This window comes from Mytilus edulis, chromosome 11, assembly GCF_963676685.1.
Source record: "Mytilus edulis chromosome 11, xbMytEdul2.2, whole genome shotgun sequence".
Taxonomy (NCBI): Eukaryota; Metazoa; Mollusca; class Bivalvia; order Mytilida; family Mytilidae; genus Mytilus; species Mytilus edulis.
In genome coordinates, this window is record NC_092354.1 from 74,172,004 (window position 1) to 74,187,632 (window position 15,629).

The 15,629-nt window shown below is 31.6% G+C and overlaps 1 protein-coding gene across 2 annotated transcripts in view; it reads left to right on the forward strand.

Annotated features, from left to right (window-relative positions):
* Nucleotides 1-1,216: 1,216 nt before the first annotated feature.
* The window catches only part of LOC139496263 (NAD(P)H-hydrate epimerase-like), a 65,523-nt gene continuing 51,110 nt past the window's right edge, over nt 1,217-15,629 (forward strand). For both annotated transcript variants that reach the window (XR_011657581.1, XM_071284759.1), the window contains exons 1-2: nt 1,217-1,281; nt 2,512-2,626. Coding sequence is in view for 1 of the 2 variants with exons in the window: in XM_071284759.1 (XP_071140860.1) it covers nt 2,520-2,626 (107 nt within the window). In the remaining variant the exon portion in view is untranslated. The remainder of the gene's footprint in view (nt 1,282-2,511; nt 2,627-15,629) is intronic.

Below are 15,629 nucleotides of genomic sequence, written 5' to 3' on the forward strand. Positions count from 1 at the left end.
TGTAATGGCCACAATTATTCAAAATTCCTAAGCAGGTAGGGAATTTACAGTAGAGGAAATAAAGAAATACGAATTTCTTGAATTTTGTTAGGCATCGACTATGTCTGTATCAACCTTCACCCTAGCCACACAAACACATAGTATGTGTCTGTACGGCTCAGTTGAGTGAAGGTTTAAAATTGATGGTTGATGTCTTGCCAAAAGGATAGTTCTATTATATAGTAGTATCAGTGTTTACGAGCCTATTTTTTAATAAAGGGTCGTCAATATGTACTATTAATTAAGTTAAACGTATATATCAATCACAACGGAATAGATATGATAATACCAAACAGGGTGTACGTCTTAATTAAAGGGATACGCAATGCATATTTTTTTATATTACGGATTGTACTGCATTATTTTTAAAACTCACCAATCAGATGTTATGGTACATTATTTATAATTCTTCGAACTTTTCATCATGTATATTATAATTATCATGATTAAATAAACAGTAAAGTAAATTTAATATTTTTGAACATAAAATTTTGCAGCTAAAACGCTGAAAACCGTTTCCCGTCGGGGTCTTCGCCCCACTGAACCCCCTACCAGGGCTCTGCCCTGGAACTGATGGGTCCTTAAGCGGTCCCAAGACCCCCTGCCGATTGGTGCCTACAGTTAACTGAATACCAAGCTACACCCCTGCAATTGCTGTATCAGAACGGTAGCTGATGTTTTGAATATAAAGACATGCAGATATTTAATAGTGTCAGACCACGGTTTTAGCATTGTCATAACGTGAATCAGTGACATTTTAAATTTAGACTATGGTTGGTATCGTCCGTGTAATATAAGCCCGTCGTCTTTCAATATATGCGATTGCGTTTTATACTGTAAAATAACAAAGTGATTTTAGCTATTTACGACCGTGTAGTATAAGCCCACTGTGAAAAATCGAGAAATCGATGGGCTCCTAACCACAGGAGGAAGTTACAGAAAGAAGAAAAAGTTAGGTGTAAGGACAAAATGCCAGGCAGTGTTTATTATAGGCACCTTTATTATACTAGTTTGTGCACCGGTTATTTTTATTGTAAATTGTTCCTACACATATATGCACACAGTTGTTTACTGTAAAACTTGCTAATCCGTACTACATTAAAAAAGTTGTGGTACTCCAGATAATGATCAGATAATAGGGGAAAGAAAAAGAAGAAATTCGGATTAATTTGTGATCATACCGAACTTGGGTTTTATTTACTCTCGCCAAAAATAAAAACAAACAGAGCCGGCGAAATTTGGGTAAAAATTAACGTTTTAAACAAGAAAATCAACATTTGGTCCTATATTTTCCTAAAGAATTATGCCTTTCTATAATTGAACAGCGCCACTCAGACTGTCATTTAATTTAATGTTCATTTTAATACAGAAATGTTGCCGCTTCCCTCGTACACTGTTCGAAGACACGGTTTTAATTTATCTACTTCACGTTCCTTAAAGTTTGAATTCAAATGTAGATTGTATTACAATATATCATTAATGTAATGCAAAAATGTTTCAGAACATTATAAATACATGTATATTCATCTGTTTGACAAACCTGCAAATGACCTGTTGAATGGGAGACAACTTGAACTTCATTTCAGTTCAGAGTACAGATGTGTCTATGACTACATGTATGATTAAGATTAATCCAAGAATTTGTAAAGTATACAAATATTTGGATTAATTTTATTTGAGTTGAATGTACAATGATTTCCCTGAAACTCCCCAAATCTCAATACAAAGCCAATAACAGATAGACATTGCCTCTAACAATGTCTAAACTGAACTGTATAAATTTGGAGTTATAAATAATACAATGTACTAGCTGCTTTGATAAATAATAAAGTCTTCAAAATTTTTAGAAAAATTGTGTGAGTTTTACTCAGTATGAGTAGGCAGTGGTTTTTATGATCCAATGGCATCCGATCAGGAATAAAACATGACATGTTCATGGAAATTTTTGGCTGTGCAGACACTGCCGTAAGAGTTCAATTTAACTTCATGAATTATTAAATGATTTTTGTGTACTTTGACAGAAATAATTATTAAAAATTCCTTGTGAACTGTGTAAGGTATGTCTGTGCCTTGTGCAGGGTACAATAATACATGTGTGGTTTTTAAGAAAAAAAATTATATAAAAATACCATGTACAACGGTTACCGGGCTACAATATCAACTACTCCAGACGTTTATACTTGTTATTACTGCTTAAGAAAAGTACTAGTGTACAGTATATAATGACATTTTAGTAAATAAGTCTAGATAATTTACTTTCATTTTCTTACTAACAACATGAACACATGTCCAAATATATGTGTATGTATAAATGTGACGCTCGCAATTTACGTGGAATTCAAGCGTTCATGTACAATTCAAGTGCAGTAAAACTAGTACCATTTAATTACAGTTGCAAAGAAAGATAACTTTTGTAAAATACTATAAAATGATGTATCATAAATTTAATAAACTGTTTTATTTTAATTTCAGAATTCTGCATGCCAAATTTACTGACAGGTACAGTCATAAGACACAGTTTTACTGTGTTTAGACAACTAGTATCCAGGACAATGTCTACACAGATTGGGAACCTGAAGTTTCTGGGGTAAGTTGTCTGTTATATTTATCAAATGCATGCTTAAAATATTTCTATTTCCATCAGTTGTGTTCCTGTATTTTTATATTGGAACAAAACTTGTTTTTTATATGTGAAAATGTAGGAATCTAGTGTTACAGGGTTACTCTTAACTTTTATACGTTATGATGGAAAGAACAAATTGTTGGATTTTGAATCGGGATGATTGGGATCATGGATACAAGACATGAAACTATACTAAATGTTTTTGAGGTATAATCTAGGTATTATTTGATGAGGGAGGGTTCCCTCCCCCGACTCCCTATGAGACTTTATGATTTATGAATTAACTTTATTTGTAAAAGTCAATTATTATTCTATCCATCTGGTATCGGAAAGGATTTATATTGGATGAGCCTTTATCAACTTTTATACCTTTGTTTGAATATTTAAACAATAAAATCTTTGAATTTCAATTAAAAACATGAATTGCTTTAAGATCTGAGAAAAAGGCATATGATAATATATTAACCCCTAGAATTAAGCAATCAATGAGATGTACATATCATACATTATAATTATGTAACAAAGATTGCTTAAATTTTATGGTTGACTGGTTTTAATTTCTTTGTTCTTAAGCAGAACAAATAGAGTTGTCTCCCTTGGTACTGTAACTTGAATCCTCAGAGTATGACATTTTTTTCTGTCTGGTGTAATAATTGAAAACACATTTATGTTAATGGCAAATCATAAAAAATTGTTTGCTAAATATGTATTTGGTTATACAAAATTCAAGTCATTGGATTCTGTACTTACGTTGACTTCAAGAAATAACAAAAAATTGTCTGTAAGTCAAGACAAAGATCTGTTTATTAAACATGTTAAACATTTAGATTAAAGTAAAATGGTTAGTATATTAATTGAAAAAAACTTCTTCCTGAAATCATGGAAATAGGAAAAACCCTTAACATTAAAAAATTTATGTTTGAACTGAAAAAAAATTATTCACAAAACACAGAAAAGTTGAATAGTAAAATTGTAAACATATAGTACATAGTAAAGGCAAAACTTTATACAAGAACAGATCTTAGTTATATCACTTTTGTAAATTTTAAGTTGATTTTAGTTGTTCTGGCAGATCCAATAAATATTCCATCTTTTGTATCCCTCCAGTAAGCAGTGGTGGATTCAGGGGGAGATTATGGGGGTTGGAAACACCCCCTTTTTTTGATGATCAATACATTTGAATGTGGACATATGGTTGGAATCCCCCTCCCCCCTTTTATTGAAATGGCTGGATCCACCCCTGATAAGATAATTTGTTGAGTTTTATCGTCTTATTATATGCATCACATAATAGCAGATTGGTAATAAAAAACGTAAAAACTTAGGTAACATAAATTTGTAATCTATCTGTCCTACAATTTTTCTACCCGTAAAACTTGACCAAATGTAAAAAAATAAAAAACTGTTTTCATGAAAATAATTACAAATCTCTTTTTTTCTCTTAAAAAGTTTAACATTAAAACAAGTTGAGAGCAAGATGTCAGAACATAATTTTAATCCATACAATGGGTGATTTTAGATGCAGTGGTAGGATTTTATTTCTTGATAATTCTATAATTAAACCAAAATCAGTATTAAAAATTTGAAATGGATGTCTGTAAAATATATATATATATATATACATGTTCCAAGAAAAGAAAGAAAATTCTTCTTCATAGTTGAATTTTCAAAGTGCTTTTTATCCTTTGATGTATTTTGTGTTAAAAGTTACCATATTGAATAAAACTATTTTTGTATGGAATTAACAGGATACATAGTAAACTGATTATCACATTTTTTTGCCAAATGATTGAACATAGTGAGAGTTTGTTAAATAGAATACTAAGTACTATTATCAAAGAATTAAATTATCTGTTTGTTATCTGATGGCAATCCGCAAAATATACATATGAGGGTCTCAAGGGGTCTGCATTTCTGTATCCTTTATTTCTTTAGTCGTGTTTCTCTTGTCTTTATTAGTCTGTTTGTCTGTCTGTCTGTCTGTCTGTCTGTCTGTCCCGCAAATTAGTTTTCCACATTTTCTTTCTTTGTTCTCGAAGATCTTGATTTGATAATTGGTATAAAATTTTATCATTAGAAATAGAATGTTGTCCATGTCTGATGATTTTGTGCAGAGTTATGGTCCTAAGACTAAGAAAATGCACTTACATAATGAGTTTTTCACACTTTTTTCTGTCATTCTTGAAGGTATTGATTTGATAATTGGTATATAGTTTTGTCAATTTTGTTTCAGTCTGCTGATTTTGTGCAGAATTATGGTCCTTGGACTTAGAATATTCAGTTAAATAATCAGTGTTCTACACCTTTTTCAGCATGCTTTAAGATATTGACATGCTAGTTGTTATAACAAGTATGAATCAGGTTAGCGCTTTGATCCAGTACAATGATTTTTCAACCGGTGATCAACGGTAGGGAACTATATATATTGCCATTCAATATACTCTCAGAATTGGCTTGTTTATTTTGCCAATTATGCCCTTTTCTTTAAATTTACGCATGCCATCATTATCTTTTCTTTATTTTGGAGGTCTATATTTCTCGAATATTTGTCCATTATTCTATATTCTTTTTTATCTTGTCTGCTTTTCTATTAATGTCATTTGTTATACTCTATTCTGTATACCACGTCCAGACCCTCATATATGCCTCATTGTTTCTTGTAGTTTTATTCAGATCAATCTATAATTGATTTATTATGGTGCTTCACCATACTGATGTCTCCATCAAAAAAAGGAAATAATTCATTTATTTTTACTGATTGTATTGTTTACTCATGTTGCCTTGGCTCTACAATGACCAGGGTCATTTCAAAGATAACACACGTCCAGATTGATTTTGTTGTTTATCTATATATTTTTGTCCAATTCATTTTTACAAATTTTATACGTATACATGATAATGTATTACGCTATTCCTAAAAAATATGAATGACGTGTTTTATATTGAAACTGCAAATTACCAGTTGCATATTACAGTTTGAAATGTAATTCATTTGGTTGGCAGTTTATCTATAAGTATAAAACAACACTTAATATAAAAAGGTTATATTCATATGGAAGATCATGGAATGCATACCCAGAGAGTTGCAAACTATAGAATAATGATGTAGACTTTCAGATATCTTCTCATGCAAAGCTCTGATTCCTTTCACGAATTTGACTATATTTTTTGGACCTTTTGAATTATAGCTCTTCATCTTTTATATAAGCTTTGGATTTCAAATATTTTGGCCACGAGCATCACTGAAGAGACATGTTTTGTCGAAATGCGCATCTGGTGCAACAAAATTAGTACCATTGATTTTATTACTACCACTGGGTCGATGCCTCTGCTGGTGGACTATTAGTCCCCGAGGGTATCACCAGCTCAGTAGCCAGTACTTCGGTACTGGCATGAAAATACGGATTTTTTGTGTTATTAAAATTTGCTGTTACAAAATATTAGAAATTATTATAAATTAAGGAATGAATCAGATGTATTGATGAAATTCTATCGTATTCTTTATGGGAGGTAGAAAACTTTAAAATTGGTGGTTCAAGAGTCTACTATAAAAACTGGGCAAATGCGGGAATTTGGACAGTACAAGATTTGTTAGATGACCAGGGCAAAGTTATGTCATTTCAAAATTTCCAACAAATATATCAATTTAGGCCAAATATTTTACATTATTATGGAATAGCGCACTCGCTTAATGAGTGGTTAAACACGATTAATATTGAAGTAAAGGAGAAAAAAAATCATGCAATACTACCTTTTAACATAAGTATCTTTTTTGAATAAAAAAAAAGGTTCAAGGGAAATGTACAAAGTATTGAATGAAAAATATGTTACATTTGCTGCAAAGGAAAAATGGGAGAACCATCTTAATATGACTGGTATTAACTGGAAAAAAATACACACTTCGTGTACAAAATATAGTAAAAGCATTAAGCTTTGCTGGTTCCAATATAGAACTATCCATAGAATTTTGGGAACTAATTCACTACTTTACAAGATGAAAATAAATAGCAACAACATATGTACATTTTGTAAAGAAGGACCAGAGACCATAGAACATTTATTTTGTAGCTGTCCGATGGTTGCCAGTCTCTGGCATGCACTTAACATCTGGATTTTTGAAATGACAAATATTGAACTGCCTTTGAATATTATGATTATTTTATTTGGTATCTACGAAAATGTTAAATTGAATTTTGTTAAAAATAAGATTATTCTACTTTCAAAATACTACATTTACAGAACAAAACTACAAGAAGTTTTGCCAAATCTAAATGCTTTAAAAAAACTATTTAAAGGAACACTTGAACTTAGAAAAATACATTTCATTTAAAAACCTCTCTGTAGATGAATATAACAAATACTGGAGTCCCTGGCCCCTATCATAGAATAAATAATAAATGTTAAAATTTGATTGAAACACAACTTATGTATACATGTATATTGCAAGAACACATAAGATTTCAATGTTATAAGATATTTATTTATTTTCAACCTATTATTGCACCATCATATATATTCAATTGTTGTTTTATTATTTAATACTTCCTTTGTGTGAAAATGTCATTCTGTATACCTTTGTTCATACATGTTGTGCTAATTTATTTGTTACAATAAAGAACATTCATTATAAAAAAAAAATAATTAAGTAATGTATCTCCCTCATGCAAAGCTCTGATTCCTTTCACGAATTTGACTATATTTTTTGGACCTTTTGGATTATAGCTCTTCATCTTTTATATAAGCTTTGGATTTCAAATATTTTGGCCACGAGCATCACTGAAGAGACATGTTTTGTCGAAATGCGCATCTGGTGCAACAAAATTAGTACCGTTGATTTTATTTTTAACTTTTGTTGTCTTGCTTAAATGTCTCATTGATTTATTTATAACATGCAATAGCTGTATGGGTGTAGACGGTCATGCGAGCTTTTGACATGGCTTGGCGCCAGTCAACTTGTTCTCAAATGGCTCCTCGAAGGAATTATTGTCCCTGTATCACCATTTTTAACCATTTTATGATGTTGATTTTAGCCTGGTTTGTTAGTGTAAACTGGTTTGTTGTCACTTGGTTTCAGTGGCCATCACTAGCCCTGGTGTCCTGTCACCATATATTTGTTCTGGCTAACAGAAGTTCCCCTGGAAACTTTGTTATAACAATGTCATTATATCTGTTCCTGTTGGAACAAATATTATGTACCCTTTATTCCGTAAGGAACAGATACTGTTACAAATACTGTAATATTTGTTCCAGTAGAAATAATATGACAGAATACGTATTACACTTAAAACTTATGTTATGAATTCAACTGACAAGAAGTTATATTCCCTCAATGATATTTTTTTTTCATTTTATGTTGGCATTGAATAGTCGATTTGCCTCTTATAAAACTGATTTTTTTTTATTGGAAAATACCTTTGAAACAGGTTATTTCTCTTTGTCAATTTTAGACTGGTACCATACTGGGCAAAATAAAAGGCTGTCAATGCAAAACAAGAATAGACTAAATGGATATATAATAATATTAACCAACGATCATTGATAAAAAAAAACTAGTTACACGCAAAGCTTTTAGGTAACAAAAGAATAAATGGAATGAAAAGAATTGAAAACCCTAGAGATAACATACAATACGCATAGATGCGTTTAATCTTTCTGTTGGTTCTTCGTTGTGAAAAAAATAACAAAGCAAAAACGTGTTCGTCCTAAAGGAATTTCGCGGCTTAAACAATGTAATCCTAATAACAGGATTAATGACTGATTTGCACATGGACCAATGATTTAATATAAAAGCCATGGATAAAAAGTAACTTGAATTTTGAATATTTGAGCATAGATAGAAGCCTGAGCAAGCATCAAATAAACAAAACGGTTCCATATCATAAACAAGTTTAAGTCATATGCATATTTGTGTCTTTTTGTTGTTGGTTTGTTACTGCTTATTGACATTAGACTCATGTCTCGTCCTTGTATAGAAACAAATATAAAACGCATGTCAGGCTCGTCCTTGTATAGAAACATAAATAAAACGCATGTCTCGTCCTTGTATAGAAACATATATAAAACGCACGTCTCGTCCTTGTATAGAAACATACATTGAACTCACGTCTCGTCCTTGTTTAGAAACATATATAAAACTGAAGTCTCGTCCTTGTTTAGAAACATATATAAAACTCACGTCTCGTCCTTGTTTAGAGACATATATGAAACGCACGTCTCGTTCTTGTATAGAAACATACATTAAACTCGCGTCTCGTCCTTGTATAGAAATATATATATAACGCACGTTTCGTCCTTGTATAGAAACATATATAAAACGCACGTCCCGTTCTATTCGTTCTATTGGTATAGAAACATAAATAAAACGCACGTCTCGTTATATTCTTTCAATTTGTATAGAAACAGTAAGCATTAATAGATATCAAATTGTAAGATTGATGGAACCATTTTTCAGTTGATCGTATCATTTTACATTTATTAGTGATAATCAGAAGCACTTGAGAAAGGATTACTGTCAATATTTCCGATGAAACATTTTTATAAAATGATCAGTTTGATAATCAGAAGAAAAGAATGATATATATGAACACTAAGAACATTGTAAGGGGATTCAATAAGTACCTTCTGTATATTAGGTTACATATTCACCAATTATGTTAAAGCAAATAAAATATTTAAATTAAAATTGCTGTTTTGAACTTTTTTAAAGGTCACATATAAGGTCACAAGGTTGCCTGTCACAACCCTTTCTTCCTAAAGATATGAATATATTAATGACACGGTTTATCTTAAGGTATGCTTTGAATATAGATTATCAAAAAAACTATATTTCAATGAAATGATTGCTATATACAAACAAGCATTTAGTATATGAATCCGCTGATGTGAGTATTAATGCCTTTCTACGATATTATTGATTGTTTTGACCTATTTTGCTAGGATTGCTGTTAATTGGAGGACATCAAATTGATGAGACAACTCCCCATCGAAGTAACAATTTATAAAAGTAAACCATTATAGGTCAAGGTACGGCCTTCGACGTGGACCCTTGAGGTTCACACCGAACAGCAAGCTATAAAGGGCTTCAAAAATTAATAGTGTAAAACCATTCAAACGGGAAATATATATATATATGCATTAGTTGTAAGAAAACTAGTACAACAGGCAAAATGTAAATGAAGCTAGAATCCTTCATTTTTTCACTGCATTTTGGGACTTGTTTTAACTTTTACTTGAAGTGGAACTGGTTTCTTTTACATATTGTCAAATCGAATTTTGCCAATCGAATTCGACTGAATGTATCAGACGTCTGTTTAATAAATTAATTTAATAAAGTTATCGTCGGTACAAGACTATCATTCGAAACTATAGATCAACATTCAGGCATCTTATACGTTCAGGTATTTTACATCCAATGTTTTACGGTAATATTCTTTACAAAGCACAAAAATATCGGCATTTACCTCTAAAAGCTAACCAAACTTATAAACAACCTTTTTCAGAAGGAATATAGTTACGATACTGTTTTCAGGTCATTAAGAATGGCAAATTTTGGTATTACTATTGATTCACTCATAGGGTGATTGCATCGGAAATAAACACATTTATTCTAAAACCAGTTGTTGGCATGATACGGGTTATGTTCTTTTCATTTATTTTATGATTGTATGATACTAAACCCCTAACAGGAGGGATTGTGCTTGATTTAAAAAAAAAACATACATAATGGCCATATAGGTTATCATGTTTCTTTCTGAAAAAAATAAATGATTTCTTGCATTTTCAAATGTTTACGATCATACCAGATAGGAACCCAATTAGTCTGAGTGGAATATTTGCTCGACAACTCGAACCTAGACTCATAATTTAGTGTTCTAATCGCTGCAATGAGACAATAGTGCTAAACATCGTCTAAAATTAGACACACTGTCTGTTACTAGAAATGGAAAGTTATAATTTCTTTGTGTTATAGTTGTCTCAATATCATTTATACAACATAACTCAATACTGTTTGTCAGATGACGTAACCATGAGGGAATGCATACATATCAGAAGGACATTACCTTATTAGCTTAATGGTACTTTGATAATAGAAAACATTTTCTGTAAAGATTAGCTGTTTTATCAAATAAAATTGCTATATTTGACAACAAAAGAAGAGATATATATAAGAATTGAAGATTGATAGAAATTGCAATCGCAAGATTGATTACAAATGTCAAAATCTTCTTTGTCATATTACATTCATCAATAAAGAACGGATATGCAGGGAAACGAGTAACTGTCATCTTGACCGATGTGCCATTTTATTCTGAAGTATATTTTTATAATTCTTGTATAGAATTGCCTAGGGATATATTGTAGATTTAACAAATAAAATACCAAAGTTCAAATAGAAAGAGCCTATTTGGTAATGATCTCATATATAGGTTTTTACAGTCGATGTAATGCAAGAGAAAAGCAGAATTATTTAATTCAGTATTCATACGAATCCGGAACAAACAATTATGAAAGGGACTTTTGGTCTAAATATAAAATCAAATTAGAAAAAAAAATAGCCTTTTCGCAATACCATTTGTTAATTAACATTGTGATATTTTTTAACAGTTTAGTCGTTCAAAAAAAATTGGAACCGATATTTTCATGTTGAAACATTGCATTAATTTAAACCGTGAAAGCATGTGAGCATTGTACAGGCTTAACATTTTTCGAGCCACATACAAGACCAAAGCAAAATAGTGTTTAATATATAATATTGATAATTACACAAACATAACATAGTGGTCATTTATTTACTCATCTAATTTTCATATTCGCCCAAAATTGATATCTTAACAGTAAATGTTCAAATTCCATTGAAGGTCAACGTAGGTTCTAGTTTTACCTCAGTTGTTTATACCATTGGCAATATAGGTCTTACTAGAAAATCTTGACTGTTGAGCTTAACTATTGAATACTCGAACTACATGCATGTTTCTATCAGAATGTCACTCCTCCTTAACATGCATGTTTCTATCAGAATGTCACTCCTCCTTATTTAACATGCATAAGGACGTTTTTGGTGGGGTTTACTGATTAAAGAATTTTAAAAACACAGTATATAGTAATTGGCAAAATAATATAAAGGAAAGGGGAAAATAAATAAGAGAGAATACTGGTTTTATGGAATATAACGAAAATAGATAATGATGGTCAAAATGATATGAAAATAAAAAAATAAATGAAAGACCACTCCCCAATACCGTCAAAAAGACCCTCATTAATGTGAAGTATTATATTCTTTTTATATACTGTCTTGATACGATCCAGTAAAAAAAGAGCTTTTTATTTAGAAATGTTCAATCGGAAATTTGTGTCCAAGATTCATTTTAGCAAAGTTTCGGGCTTATTTGATAAAAAGAGCCAATACACGATTTGCACGGGAGTCTTCTCCATTGGAAATAACACTACATGTACATTGTTTATGAAAAGTCGCATTATAAGCGCTCGCCAGATTATATCGCCTGTCCGTTGTTAATGGAATAGATGTTAACGATTTATGTATTCAAAGTGTTTGACGAGTTCGTTTAGCTGCCAATTATCTGCTTTTACTGAAGTAATGCCCTTGGAAATATATAACTACAAATTGAAATGTATGCGACAACTCGCCTACATGTATGAAAGAATATTTATGGGAAAACAAATTGGTTAATGCCCCTGATCTCGACAGGGGACATTGGAACGCTGTTTTTTTAATTTTGTTATCATGAATGTCAGCTTTAATTTTTTTTTTATTGCTTTTTTTTTTTATCACTTATATTTATTCCATCAAATTGATAAACAAACATGATATACATGTAATCATTTACCAAAAGAGGGACGAAAGATACCAAAGGGACAGTCAAACTCATAAATCTAAAACAAACTGACAACGCCATGGCTAAAAATGAAAAAGACAAACAGAAAAAACAATAGTACACATGACACAACATAGAAAACTAAAGAATAAATAACACGAACCCCACCAAAAACTAGGGGTGATCTCAGGTGCTCCGGAAGGGTAAGTAGATCCTGCTCCACAATATGGCACCCGTCGTGTTGCTTATGTGATTACAAATCCGGTACAATAGTCTAATTCGGTAGGTCACATTCATGAAAGGGAAGGGGATTGTAGTTACGACGTAAGGAACATATCCGATATCATTTGTGAAACGGTTATTCCATAACGGTCAACCAACTCGTGATTGCGTCCGTAAAATTGACGAAGAGATGATTTCAACTTCACCATTTTGGAACTCTTGGTTTACCAACGTGCTATACATTAGGTGTATCCATTCACTTAGTGCTGCAAGGAAATTTTCATTGATTGTCCTCGACTTTACCTTATGAAAAGATTATTTGAAGATATCATTAATTTTGACTTCAGCTTCAATATAATTTGATGAAAAAAATTGCATTGATTTTATGGGAATGATTTGAATAGACATTAAACATATCACCAAGGGATGCTGAAGAGAATATTAACGATATTCATAAGCAGTCATACAGGTAAGCCGATGCACGATGATGAAAATATTATAGCACATTGCCCTGAAACGAAATTGAAAAAAATCGAGAATATGAAATTATATCTCTTATATAAGATATAAGACATGGTCCTGTATATTCAATATTTCCTATGAATAAAAGGATTAAAGATATAAACTTGTGTTGTATTCGCCAATGTAACGAGTAAAAGACATAAGACATGATCATGTATATTCAATATTTCCTATGAATAAAAGGATTAAAGATATAAACTTGTGTTGTATTCACTAATGTAACAAATATGATAAGTGGTATGCCATTATTTTGCATTTAATCTGTGCATATTAGACATGAATAATGTGAGTTGGTTTGGAATACTTTCTGGGTCCATGAACCGGATGTTTATTCGGCGATCTCGATCAATTTACAGAATAGAAGAGTCGACTGGAAGTTCAGTAGAGACACCAGTAAAACATATCAGGTATTTAAAATTTACATGTGCTTCTTTATTTCATAACTGCTTCAGTGATAGCGTCCTTGCCTTTATTTCGAGCTCGGAGGTTTAAATCCGCGGCTGTTTCAAACCTAAATGTTTACGATATCTGGTAGATGCATCTTAGCTCATCGTGGAGTTTTTAGACGTCGGCCTGGCGTCCAAATGCTGTGTCTTAGATGGTTTACGTTTCCATGTGTACTGTTACCTTATGTGCTACAAGAGTAAACAAAGAGTTTAACCTCTGGGTCGGCTTTGAACAAAACTAGGTCTAAATCAGATATCATTAAAATGTTATGGTCGTGAATATACATGTGATAGTATCACACGAATCGAATTATAAAATCACTTAACTCAAAAGCTGTAACTCGTCAATAAACAATTCATGTTTGAATTGCTAAGATGAAAATTTACTGACAGAGTACTCTGAATATAAACTTTTTTTTTTATAAATTCAGTAATTCAGATATAATGTTATAAATGATTTAAGCCAATTGGAATCCAGTTTTTATTATTTAGGTTTGGTTAACACGTGACGTCCTATTTTGAAATACTGTAGACTAAGTACGTTCATACAACAAGTTTAAAACTTGCATTGACCTCAATAAGGCTAACATTCTTTAATATGATATTGTCTATAAGGTGTATAAAATGGAGCCTGTAATTCATTGGTCGTCGTCTGATACGGTCTGTCGTATTAGTTTTTAGTTTATCGTTTATTGTTTATCATGTATCAGCCCGCTCGACCTTTCAATTGTATCGTTTCACACTTTTTTCTTGCCTTGGTCTTTCATAGCTGACTCTACTGTTTGCCTTTGCTTATTGTTGAAGTTATACCGTGGCCTATGATTGATAACATCCACGTTATATCAAATCTGGTGGATTGATGTCTCTTGGTAATTACACCACATATCTTTTTATTTATTTACATGGTACAAAGTACTACAAATCATTATCTTGATCTAGTTTTGGTGCTCGCCGTTCCATGAGAAAATAACCCAAATAACTGGAAACCTTTTCTGACTTTCATCTCAAATATTACTATCCATGACGATTCCTGTATGGTTTTACACTAGTCATTGTTGGGGGCCTTTACTATCTTGCTGTTCGGTGTGCGCCAAGGCTCCGTGCTGAAGACCGTACTTTGACCTTTAATGGTTTACGTTTACATGTTGTTACGGCCAGAAATCGCCTTTAAATTGTAGCCAACAAAAGACACAAATCAATAATAAAATTTAACAAGATTTTTTATATAAAAGTTTACAAAAAGTATAACACAAATATTACTGTCAACTTAACTGTCAAAATATGAGTCCAATCTGTTATCTTTATCTGTATCCGGAAATCTTCTCGGAATCCAATCTGAATATTAAGTCCACTACTAAGGTCACAATCTAGTATGATGTTGTTTGTAGAGTAAAAGTGTCAATCCAAATGCTGTGAATACTAATGTCTATCGATGTATAAGTCTGAGAGTTTAAATTTAGTGTCTATATATATATAGTTGTCACGGAAATTTCTAGAAGACTCGAGAAATGGAACGTCCTAGACAGTTACATCGGAAGTTTTTAGTAAAATGTAGAGGTTTAAATTACGCATCTTTTATCAGGATCATTCTGGAATCATTATGTAAGTCAAATGGAAAGTTCCCATCATTCTGTGATTTTTCCTGTGATTTCTAAACTGCACAGTTATAAAATTATTTTGTAAACAACTATCAGGCCACACAACACAAATTAGGCCAACATAAATAAATATAATAATTACAATAGCATAACAATGTAATGACTTGGATTGGGAGTTGTCTCATGAACACTCATACCACATCCTCTTATATCTATAAGGATGAATTACGTGTTTTCACTCGCAATATTATTATTCCGTACATGCAATTCATGCAAAACGGAACATCACGTTAATCTAAAGTTTATTCATATGTTGCCTGTTAGTTGACATCTTGTTATATTTGTG